Source organism: Schistocerca piceifrons, chromosome 4 (genome assembly GCF_021461385.2).
Source record: "Schistocerca piceifrons isolate TAMUIC-IGC-003096 chromosome 4, iqSchPice1.1, whole genome shotgun sequence".
Lineage (NCBI taxonomy): Eukaryota > Metazoa > Arthropoda > Insecta > Orthoptera > Acrididae > Schistocerca > Schistocerca piceifrons.
Window position 1 is genome coordinate 184447524 of NC_060141.1, and position 12907 is coordinate 184460430.

Sequence of the window (12907 nt, forward strand, 5' to 3'; positions counted from 1 at the left end):
GTATTTATTAATGATTGATGAAATCTCCGTATGAAGATGACGACTACGGAAATCGCTGAAACGGTACTGTACATCTGATGCTATTACCGGAGACAACCTTCATTTAAACTCAGCACATCTCCATGGGGAGGGGAAACAACCAAGCCTCAAGTGCCCCTAACATTGACCTCCTTGATGATGTGGAGAATGAAATTCGTTGAAGCGTTGCTTCAAGTCGACCTTGTCACTTGGCTGCTATCACGAACAAGATTTCACGAGTCAGATTATCTGAGAAAGCCTACACTCCCATTTAGTAATGATCTTTGCCGAAGAAGAACGTTTACTTTAAAGTGCCACTTAATTCCCTATCAGAAAATTGACTAACAACTATTTTTGTTGACTATTCATAAACTTTCTTCTTGAAATTGGTTGGTTGGTTATAAAACAGCTACTGAAACCATTTAATAAATCTGGAATGTACTGTTTAACTTAAATATTTTTTGACATTCCTTTAAATACGCAATCAAAACAAAAGATTAGATCGGAGCCATACACAGAGCACCGAAATGAACTAGTGGCAAATTAACGTAGCAGTGGGGGGCCACAGCTTAACGTTCGGCCGACAACGAGATTATTCGAGAGTAAATAACTGAGGAAGAAATAAAAATTTATTTGCTTCTATGATCCACTTTTGGAAAGAAAACAAAACGTGGTTTACTCTTGAGAGAAATCATACAGTGTATTACCTTATACCAAGACGTGCTTTCTGGTTACGTGTAAGAAGATTGCGAGAACGAAATCGCGACGGATCGGCAAGCCGAGGAAGTCAACCGAGACGCCGAGATGCGGAGAAACCGTCCGTGACACGAGTATAAATACGTGTGGGAGCGCTGGACGAGGCAGCACAGTCGTCCTGCGACGACTGATCACACAAGTGTCCAGTCACTCCGGCAGCAATGGCGAGATCGCGGGCTTCTAGCAGGCGGCTGCTTCTGGCGCTGTGCCTGGGCGCCGCGCTCGTGGCGACTGTGGCCGCGGGAAGCTACGGAGGCGGAGGGCACGGGGGCGGCGGGGGCGGAGGACACGGCGGCTACGGAGGCGGCGGCCACGGAGGCGGTGGTGGCGGCCATGGAGGTGGTGGCGGTGGTCACGGGGGTGGCGGAGGTGGCCACGGAGGCGGCGGTCACGGGGGCGGCGGTGGTGGACACGGAGGTTATGGAGGCGGTGGTCACGGAGGCGGCGGCGGCGGTCACGGAGGCGGCGGCGGCGGTCACGGAGGCTACGGAGGCGGCGGTCACGGAGGCGGCGGCGGCGGTCACGGAGGTTATGGAGGCGGTGGTCACGGAGGCGGTGGTGGTGGACACGGAGGCGGCGGTGGTGGACACGGAGGCTACGGAGGCGGTGGTCACGGAGGCGGTGGTGGTGGACACGGAGGTCACGGAGGCGGCGGCGGCGGCCATGGAGGCGGCGGCGGTGGTGGTCATGGTGGTCACTATGGCCGCTAAGTATCACTCTTCCTCTCTACTAAGCCATCTCTTACTTTCGGACACTAAAAATTCCCACTTCTGTACTGTCTGGACATTGACTGAGTCAACATTTTTATTTCTTCTTCAATAAAATGTCGCTAAAACTGTACATTAACTGTTTTCCGTACTCTTTCTTCCCTTGTTTTTATGTCACTCATTTTTTTGTCGTGTCAATCGTTTCTGCACACGAGAAAATTTGTGAGTTTCAACACAGTGGTTGCCTTATTACGAAGGTTCTACTGCATCTTTTCTTGTTATGTGGTATCCAACGTTTTAGATTCTGCATTGTTATATGTATGCTTTTAAAGCAGCTGGTAAATTAAATTATTCTATAAAGTGTTACACTTCCAAAATGGATCTAAAAGAAAATTTCCTTTCTATCATGATTCCGAAGTACTAGGGAATAAATTTAAATCTTTCAGTTACGCTAGATAAAGTCTACAATAGCCTTTATTGAAATATCTTTTCATGTCGTATACTTTATATTTTTACATTGTCGAAGATTCTTGGTCAATATTTTTGTGCAATACAAAGTACATCGATTAGAACAGCGAAAATACCGTGAACAATAATTCCATTCACCATTTCATCTAACAACCCCAATGTTAATATGTACGCGATCATTATTCAGTATACTCAAAATCCCGAGTGGCTGAAGAAAGGTACAAACGCTACAACACCAAGTGGGGTGTACCAACTCAAACACAAACTGACTACGTTTCAAAGTGAAATCAATCCGATATTAAGATGTAGTCTGTGAGATCTCATACTACTAAGTCCGCCAGAAAACTGTACAGACACTTTAAGGAACGAAATGTATTACTTATGTGTTTATTTTACATTCAGTAATTGAACACACCGGTTGTACAACCTTCAATTTGGCATATGGCTACTGTAAATGTTCAAAATGTTCAGCGTTGGCGGCTGAACACGTAACAGAACGACGAGCGGTCTCCGAAACTACGTCAGCCAGTGTTACAGTGGAGATCGCTGCATATGTAATCCCCTGGCGAAATTCCTCCACCGTGCGTGCCTTTCGTCGATAGACGTTAACTTTCACATTTCCCCACAAGTAGAAGTCCATATGTGTTAGATTTGGAGACCGTGGAGGGAACTCAATTGGCCCTCTTCGTCCAATGCAATGCCATGGAAAATTGTCATCGAGGAAAGTTCGTACGGCTAGGTGGTAGTGTGGTGGCGCCCCTTCCTTTTGGTAGAAGACTTCTTCATCAGGTCCACAAAGGGCACGTATACCTGGCAAAATTGATATGCGTATCATTTCCAGGTAAACTTCTCCAGAGGCAGTCGCATCGAAGGAAAAGAGTCCTACCATGCCCCTGGATGATAGTCCGCACCACGCATGAACCCCTAGTAGAGTTACTGTTGGTCACTTGTCATGCATGAGCTAGCCTCACGAGCTGCAGTTCACACCATGAGAGTCTCTGCTGTCAGCCACAACTGCCCCACACCTTTTACAAGCTTACTACTTGCTGCACGTTTAAATGATTAACTTAAAAATAAAAAAGAGGTGTTTCAGACAATTCAGAGGTTTACAACTACAACGACAATTTCATTACTTCCCATTCTATCTACATCAATATGGTATGCTGCGGCCTATGCTTCAACCATATGGCCTACAAAAGTCATCTGTGTCGAGATCGATATTTTTGTTTTGTTCTCACGCCTCAACTCGCGAGTGGGCGAGGGACAGTCTATTCTATCTTAGGACGAGACGGTATAAGTACATCGTTTGCCATCAAGGTTTTTTCGTCTTTTCCGTTCGCGGCTCTTCTTTGATTGTCTCTGCCAGAACGGTCATTCTCGTTAAAGGTTTTTCCTGCCATATGTTCTCGGAAGAGAGGCTACTGCCTTCTGGCAAACTTCCACCATCTGTTTTTATTACCTGTCATTGCATTTTTATTAAAATTTCCTCATCTTTCACTGTATCTAATTTACTTTCCTTTTTTGTAACTTTTCTACATTCATGGACAGCTTGTTTATGTAAAGAAGAAGCACTGGAAAGACAGTCTTGAAAGGATCAACCAAATCTCAAAATTATTAGTCTACTATTGCCAGACGAATTCAACGCATCTGCAGATCGTGATTTGGAACGTCAGTAACGAAGAACAACATACCACTTCACCGAAATACTGAAATGCTTTGTAAACGAAGGGAAAAGTCACGGTGCCCCTTGCAGCGGCGGGTATGAGAACAACAACGACAAACAATCTTACCTCTCAGATCACTAAAGACAGATTTCAAAGCTCTTATGGAAAGTACGGTGCAATTTATAAGGCAAAACTTGAAATTAAGAAAAACATGTCATGTATTAACGGGTTAACAGCTTTCAGGACAACGGAAATCGACGAGAAAGAGAGGAAGAGGGTTGCAACTTGTGGCAGCGAAGCGGATAAGTCGACCGAGTTATTCGCCATCTCAACCGATATTGACAGCAGGAAAAAATCTGAGGCACTAGTGTTTAGCGCGCCCTTGTAGTGACATATTTACGTCTCAAATTTTCAGACGTTTTCTTCTCAACGGCTGTGTTTTTCTAAATTGCAATTTCTTGGTCACTGTGATAAAAACAAAGTAGTACCTAAGTAAACGAATTGTTATTATTATTATTATTATCATTATTATTATTATTATTATTATTACACACATCAAAAAACGTTTTGCATCACCTCGGTTCCAAGAGTCCCGGAACCTGTACAGAAAATTGGAATAGAGATCAACATAAACAACATTTCTGCCCGTTTTATTGCTCATGAAAACCACACATTGCATGTTGTAACACCACACAGCGAGACTTTCAGAGGTGGTGGTACAGTTGGCTGTACACACTGGTGGTACCTCTGATACCCAGTAGGACGTCCTCTTGCATTGATGCACGCCTATATTCGTCGTGGCATACTATCCACAAGTTCATCAAGTCACTGTTGGTCCAGATTGTCCCATTCCTCAACGGCGATTCGGTGTAGACCCCTCGGTGTGGTTGGTGGGTCACGACCTCCATAAACGACCCTTTTCAATCTATCCCAGGCATGTTCGATAGCATTCATGTCTGGAGAACACGCTGGCCACTCTAGTCGAGAGTATTCGTTATCCTGAAGGAAGTCATTCACAAGATGTGCACGATGGGAGTGCGAATTGTCGTCCATGAAGACGAATGCCTCGCCAATATGCTGCCGATTGGTTGCACTAACGGTCGGAGGATGGCATTCACATGTATCGTACAGCCGTTACGGCGTCTTCCATGACCACCAGCGGCGTACGTCGGCCCCACATAATGCCACCCTAAAACATCAGGGAACCTCTACCTTGCTGCAATCGCTGGACAGTGTGACTAAGGCGTTCAGCCTGACCCGATCGCCTCCAAACACGTCTCCGACGATTGTCTAGTTGAAGGCATATGCGACACTCATCGGTGAAGAGAACGTGTCCCAATACTAAGCGATCCATTCGGAATGTTGTTGGGCCCATCTGTACCGCGCTGCATGGTGTTGTGGTTGCAAAGATGGACCTCGCCATGGACGTCGGGAGTGAAGCTCACAAAAAGCATTACTCAACGTGGTGGCGTTGCTGTAAAGGTTACTCCATAGGTAGCGGTTATCCACTGTAGTAGTAGCCCTTGGGCGGCCTGAGCAAGGCATGTCATCAACAATTCCTGTCTCTCTGTATCTCCTCCATGTCCGAACAACAGCGCTTTGGTTCACTCCGAAACGCCTGGACACTTCTTTGTTGAGAGCCCTTCAATGCAGACGCGTCGAACGGCGGTATTGACCGTCTAGGCATGGCTGAACTACAGACAACACGAGTCGTGTGCCTCCTTCCTGGTGGAATGACTGGAAGTGATCGGCTGTAGGACTCCCTCCGTCTAATAGGCGCTGCTGATACATGGTTGTTTACATCTTTGGGGGCGCGGGGGGGGGGGGGGTGAGGGGAGGGGGGGTAATGACATCCCTAAACAGTCAAAGGGACTGTGTCATTGATAAAACATCCACAGTCAACGTCTATTTTCAGGAATTCTGGGAACTGGGGTAATGCAAAACTTTTTGATGTGTTTATTATTATTACTTTAAAATATAGTATCATTACTATTATTATTAAAAGCGTACAGAGCTGTAACACTTAAAGAGTGGGGTTAATGGTAAGAACCAGGAGAGTAATAAAACCGAAAGGGATGCTTGCTTTTCTTGGTAGGACCTAGTATCAGGTACAATCTCGAAATAGGCAGACAATAAAGTCGCTACCACACAGTCTAAACCAAACTGAGAATAGGAAATGAGCCACTAACTTCGTTCCTACTTCATCACAGTTTAGCGAGTGCACTACGCATAATTTTATCATCAGGAAGAGGAATCGTTATAAACTGTAACGGCCGCCATCCAGTAAACTTGTGTACATCAATTGGTTCTGGTTCACCGGTGGCCAGGCACTATTTTATCGTCTTGAGGCAATTGCCTTTTTCCCGAATTTAAACGCATGCATTGCTTTATGTCTCCAATTAAATTGTATATTTACTACAATTTCAACTAATTTATGAGTTGACGTTTGAGACAAACTTCAACCAGGAAAACGTCTTTCTCACACTTGGGTAAGCAGGTAGCATACCAGACAGGATGAATGGTAAATCAAATCACGTCATAAAAATAATAAGTACCGAATTTTTACTATTACCAGTTTCCTATCAAGCTGCTTGTCATATTTATTTAACCCAGCACCTGCAAAATGTTTCAGCAGCTGAGGGTCATGGAAATTAAGTTTCCATCTTTTACCAGACGGACTTTTAGATATAGACTTCCAACTAGTTTGTGAAGCTCACAAACGAATTTACAATACTATGGCCATGTCTGGGAACCACTACCGAGCTCATGCAGAATTCCGTGACGTCCGCTATAACTTGCATTCTTCAACATACAAAATTTAAAATAAACTGCGACGTGAGGAAAATCATTCTTTCCTTATGTCACTGGGCAAATGTCGCGATCGACCATAGTTCACAGTTCTCAGTCGTCAGAACACCGCCTTTCTCTAATTATCATCACCCGTAAATTTAGCTGCTCGTCAAATTTGCCTTAGCTTTTCTGACTGATGGTGAAAAATCCTGCAGGGCAGTCAAGGTTTGTCATGTCGCCAAGTGAGACAGCTCAGGTGTTTTCAGTAACAATAACGTTCAATTGGACATCTGTCAACATAATTCAGGTAACCCTTGGTTTACAGGGATGCTTCTTTGAATAAACTAATACCGACCCCTTACCTCATCCTACTGTAAATGAGCTAGTGTGAACTGTAGTAAACTCGAAGTATAAAAACAATTATTTGGTTTTTAAGGTTAAAATATTTGTTGGATAATTTTGCTATTGGCAGCAGCGAATGTTTTGATAGAGGAAAAAGTGTAAAAACAGGCAGAGATGCAATTATAGGCACACCTCACGACGAGGGTACGGGAAGTGCTGCAGTCTGGGGACTGGAAACGGTGTCTATTGTTAAAAGACGATAGTAGTGAACAGTTGGAAGCATTGTTTCAAGCAGTGTAGTTACAGCGTCGGTTATTGTCTGAATTGGTGTTTGTTCAGGACTGCAAACGTTTGGCAGGTATGTGAAATCGTTTTCTTTTTACATCCTTCTCATTATTTTAAAAAAGCTTCTCAGTGATATCCAGAATAATGTAATCCTAAGCTACTTTTAGAAACACGTTTTACGTTACACACGCTTTTACGTTAGACGTGATAGTCGCCATGTTGCTTAAGGATGGTTGGTGTGAATGGGATATGGTTAATCGAATTTTGTTTAACGTTCGTATATACAACTTACACAGCAACAAACAAACAAACAGAATTTTCAGATTGCGATAATAGACCTTAGTGCTTTTTTTCGTCTTTGCAGAATGCCGAGAACGAAGAAGCGCTATGAATGTAGGAACCAGACGTATCAGTGGAGTAAATCTCAGATGGTACGTGCCATAGCAGCTGTGAAAACAAAAGAGGCTTCTGTGAAAGGTTCTGCAAGAGCACTCGGAGTGCATCGTATCACTTTGCAGAGATTTCTTAAACTTGATAAAATCCCTGAACAAGCGGTTCAAGAGACAAAGCTTGGAAGGAAACCGAATTTAAATGCAGACCTCGAAAAACAGCTAGTTTCTTATCTCCTTGAGAGGGAGCAAAAATTCTTCGTTGTGCACTTTGGCGGATCTGAGAAGAATGGCATTTGTATTTGCCCATACAAATAGTTTGACAACCCCTTTCAAAGGAGAAGAAATAGGACGTACTTGGGCTGACCTTCTTCTTGAGAGACACAAGGATCAGCTGTCAATTCTCAAACCTTGTGGAACATATGCCAGAACCTTAAGCTTCAATAAAGAGAATGTGATGGTTTTCTTTGATTTATTAGCAGACACTTTCAACAGACACTCATAACCAGCAGACCGAGTGTGTAACGTGGACGAGACAGGCCTGTCTATTATCCAAAGCAAAATTCCGAAAGTGATAGGGATGAAAGGGAAGAAACAAATTGCAGCTCTGACGTCTGCAGAAAGAGGGACTACAATCACATTTATCGGATGCTTGAGCGCTTCGGAACATTATTTCCCGCCAATGAAAATTTTCCCTAGAGCCAACAAGTCCCAAACTCTAATGGGGAGATGCCCCCCTGGTGCAATTGGTAGAGTCCATTCTTCAGGATGGGTTCAAAACAATTTGTTCACCGAATGGTTCATTCACTTCACTGAGAAAACATGTCCGACTGAACAAAGTCTTGTTCTCCTCATCTTGGATGGTTATTATAGCCACGTTCGAAATCCAGATGTATTTGACTTGGCGAAAGAACACCACGTGACTGTCATCTCACTTCCTCCACACTGGACCCACAAACTGCAGCCTCTAGATAAAACGTGAATGGGACCTCTGAAAACGTACTTCACCGAGGTAGTGAGTGTATGGTTGCATCACAATGGGCGTCCTCTCACACCTTACGACGTTACAGAGGCTTTTATTCAAGCCTACCTTCGTACCTAATCAGCTGAGATAGCAATAAACGGATTCAAAGTAACTGGGTTATACCCTATAAACCGTTACATCTTTACCGACGGTGATTTCACAGCTTCTGAGTTGGTTTCAGGAAAACTTGTTCCACAGCGGAAGATAGACCTAATGTTTCTGCTATCTCTGGACCATCGACATCATTTGCTTCTTCTTCGAGTTATCCTGATGTACAGTCACATCAAGCTTTAGCTATGCCAGTTGATCAAGCCACTGAAACACTGGGAAGTTCTCCAGGGATATCAGCAAATGCAGTTTCACCATTCGACAAATCTTCTGCCCCAACCTTAAGAAGAGAACCACAACGCGGGGACGAAAAGCAGCAACCACCTACCACATCACTGGAACGCCATACAAAGATCAGTTCACAAAGTCACTTGACAGTAATGCTGTCAAGAAGAGCCCGTTGAGTTTCCCTGGGGTTGAGGCTGCTCTGCGGACAGAGGTGCAATATCCAAAGCCCATAAAAAAAAAAAAAACAGAAAATTTGTTTCACAAAACTATCTGATTCATCATCGGACTCTTCAGGATCCTGCAGCCCTCACCTTGTGGACAGCGACAATGAACTTGATGTGAACGATGGGGATACACCAGACTCAAAGGATGTAAGTTGCATCTTTTGTGATGAAAAGTTCTCCCAAGACAGGAGACGAGAGGTATGGATTAAGTGTGTTATGTGCCAAATGTGGGCATACTTACATTGTGCCGGTGCTGAAGGAGCTACTTACATTTTCGATCACTGTAAATAGTTTCAAATTTCATGCATATATGTACGAATGTTGCTTTTTGTAGGCTGGTCTACAATTTTGTTTCGTTTTAAACCATTTCATTAAAATATTTCAAAAGGTTTCCTCCACCATTTTGTGGATGCCCTTATATGCACCGCCTTTTCTTAAGTTCCATTTTACAAGCTTTTGTAAACCTTTGTTTTCGAATAGAAATAATGAATACTAATCATTGTTTCGACCCTCATCATTTCTTAAAGTTGTTGTACTTGTTAGTTGAGGTATAAAATCCAGAATTTTTACAAAAGAAGGTACTTTAAGTCAAAACCAAAAGAAGGTGCTAATATATACAACTTTTCCTCTAGTAAAAACGTAACACAGAAAAGGAAAGCATGCTCGTAGGTTTAAAGTATTTTTAATGATTGATGAAATCTTTGGCTGAAGATGACGAGTATGGAAGTTGCTGAATGATGCTGCACCTCTGATTGTATTACTGGATACAACCTCCATTTAAATTCAGCACATCTCCATGGGGAGGAGAAACAACTAAGCTTCAGGTGCTTCAACATTGACCTCCTTGATGATAAAGTGTAGGAAATTCGTTGAAACGTTGCTTCAAGTCGACGCTGTCACTCGGCTGCTATCACGAGCAAGATTTCACGAGTCAGATTATCTGAGAAAGCCTACACTCCCATTTATTAATGATGTTTTCCGAAGAAAAACGTTTACTCCAAAGTGCCACTGAATTCTCTAGCAGAAAATTGACTAGCAAGTATTGTTGTTGACTATTCATAAACGTTCTTCTTGGAATTGGTAGGAATGTTATAAAACAACTACTGAAACCATTTAATAAATCTGGAATGTACTGTTTCCTAAATATTATTTGACATTCCATTAAATGATGCAATCAAAACAAAAGATTATATCGGAACCATACACACAGCACCGAAGTGAACTAGTGGCAAATTACCTTAGCAGTTGGGGCTGAGAGCTTAACGTTCGGCCGACAGCGACATTATTCCAGAGTAAAAACTTGAAATGATCGGATGGCATTATTGGCCGGGACGACCCCATTCGGTGGAGTTCAGCCGCCGTGTTGCAAGTCCTTTTTAGTTGACGCCACTTCGGCGACTTGCGAGTCAGTGACGAAAATGATGGTGAAAGACACACAACACCCAACCCCCTGCCGGGAATCGAACCCGGGCCCCCTGCCCGCTCAGCGGTAAAGCTACAGCTAAGCTACAGCGGCGGACATTCGAGAGTAAATAACTGAAGAAGAAAAAATTATACAGTGCTTTTATGATCCTCTTTTGGAAAGAAAACAAAAGGCGGTTTAATCTTGAGAGAAATCATACACTGTATCATATTATACCAAGACGTGCTTTCTGGTTACGAGTAAGAAGATTGCGAGAACGAAACCGCGACGGATCGGCAAGCCGAGGAAGTCAACCGAGACGCCGAGATGCGGAGAAACCGTCCGTGACACGAGTATAAATACGTGTGGGAGCGCTGGACGAGGCAGCACAGTCGTCCTGCGACGACTGATCACACAAGTGTCCAGTCACTCCGGCAGCAATGGCGAGATCGCGGGCTTCTAGCAGGCGGCTGCTTCTGGCGCTGTGTCTGGGCGCCGCGCTCGTGGCGACTGTGGCCGCGGGAGGCTACGGAGGCGGAGGGCACGGGGGCGGCGGGGGCGGAGGACACGGCGGCTACGGAGGCGGCGGCCACGGAGGCGGTGGTGGCGGCCATGGTGGCGGTGGCGGTGGTCACGGGGGTGGTGGAGGTGGCCACGGAGGCGGCGGTCACGGGGGCGGCGGCGGCGGCGGTCACGGAGGTTATGGAGGCGGTGGTCACGGAGGCGGCGGTGGTGGACACGGAGGTTATGGAGGCGGTGGTCACGGAGGCGGCGGCGGTGGGCACGGAGGCGGCGGTGGTGGACACGGAGGCTACGGAGGCGGTGGTCACGGAGGCGGTGGTGGTGGACACGGAGGCGGCGGTGGTGGACACGGAGGCTATGGAGGTGGTGGTCACGGAGGCGGTGGTGGTGGACACGGAGGCTACGGAGGCGGTGGTCACGGAGGCGGTGGTGGTGGACACGGAGGTCACGGAGGCGGCGGCGGCGGCCATGGAGGCGGCGGCGGTGGTGGTCATGGTGGTCACTATGGCCGCTAAGTATCACTCTTCCTCTCTACTAAGCCATCTCTTACTTTCGGACACTAAAAATTCCCACTCCTGTACTGTCTGAACATTGAGTCAAAATTTTTATTTCTTCTTCAATAAAATGTCGCTTAAACTGTACATTAATTGTTTTCCGTACTCTTTCTTCCCTTGTTCTTATGTCACTCACTTTTATGCCGTGTCACTCGTTTCTGAACACGAAAACGTTTGTGAGTTTCAACACAGTAGTTGCCTTATTACGAAGGTTCTACTGCATCTTATCTTGTTATCTGGTAACCAACGTTTTAGATTCTCCATTGTTATATGTATGCTTTTAAAGCAACTGGTAAACGAACTTACTCTATAAAAAGTGCTAAACTTCCAAAACGGATCTAAATGAGAATTTCCTTTCTATCATGATTCCGAAGTACTATGGAATAAATTTAAATCTTTCAGTTACGCTAGATAAAGTCTACAATAGTGTATATTGAAATCTCTATTCAGGTCGTAGACTTTATGTTATCACATTGTCGAAGATTCTTGGTCGATATTTGTGCAATTCAAGGTACATCGATTAGAACAGAGAAAATATCGTCAAAATTAGTTCCATTCACCAGTTCATGTAACAACTGCAGTGGTGTACCAACTCAAACACAAACTGACAAATTGAAATCGAGCTTACATTAAACCGTAGTCTGTGAGATGTCATACTATATATAACTCTCGACAAATCCCCAGTCAGAGATCAATGTCACAATAATAATGCGTATGATTCAAGGCGCCTTTTATCACTTACTTAAACGATTTATGGTTCCTTCAAATTTCGTTTCAGGTGACTACCTGGAAAAAAATAGATTATTATTCTTGGTCTGAATCGGCGTTCTGCATCACCTTCAGAGATGTTCCCCTCAGTGATCAATATTACATTATTAAAGTGACATCCCAGTCCTGGATTCCTAAGAAAATAATAAAAAAAGCTTCACTTTACCAGTAAGCACCCAAGCACTGCAGGACAGCCCGCCTGTATATTTTCCTAATGTTCCAGGATAAATGCTCTTCCAGTACATTTATAACGAATCACATACCATGAACATGAACAGTCACCGATCTGCCCCATATTCAGTCTCTTGAGAGCTGAGGGAAATGAAGGAATCTCATATTACTGTACTGAACAATTTACTAATCGCTGTACCTTAATTATTGTTTTTGTGTTGTGCTTGTATTGTTTCTAAATGTTGCATGTCGATGGTTTCAGTTAAGCCTCTGAAGGCATGCTGCTGACTGTCCCCACGATTTACGGTTCCCACTATCCGCATTTTTTTAATTTTTTTTTTTTTTGCTGTACCCAGCCCCATTACAAGTTTACTAGCTGCAGTGCGTTTAAATTATATGGCTACTCAAATGAACCTACGAAAATACGGTATGGTGCAAGTTCAATGGTAGTGTCTTGCGACGGACAGCTATAAGAGCATTTTCTATG

General features: G+C 44.3%; 2 protein-coding genes across 2 annotated transcripts; both read left to right on the top strand.

The window, feature by feature from the left end:
- The first annotated feature begins 935 nt into the window (after positions 1 to 935).
- Positions 936 to 1537, top strand: LOC124795705 (glycine-rich protein DOT1-like). The gene has a single exon (XM_047259786.1). The coding sequence runs from the start codon at positions 936 to 938 to the stop codon at positions 1482 to 1484; it is 549 nt and encodes a 182-aa protein (XP_047115742.1). The 3' UTR covers positions 1485 to 1537.
- A 9308-nt stretch (positions 1538 to 10845) lies between these two features.
- Positions 10846 to 11568, top strand: LOC124795708 (glycine-rich cell wall structural protein 1-like). Its single transcript, XM_047259789.1, has one exon. The coding sequence runs from the start codon at positions 10846 to 10848 to the stop codon at positions 11440 to 11442; it is 597 nt and encodes a 198-aa protein (XP_047115745.1). The 3' UTR covers positions 11443 to 11568.
- Positions 11569 to 12907: the final 1339 nt, after the last annotated feature.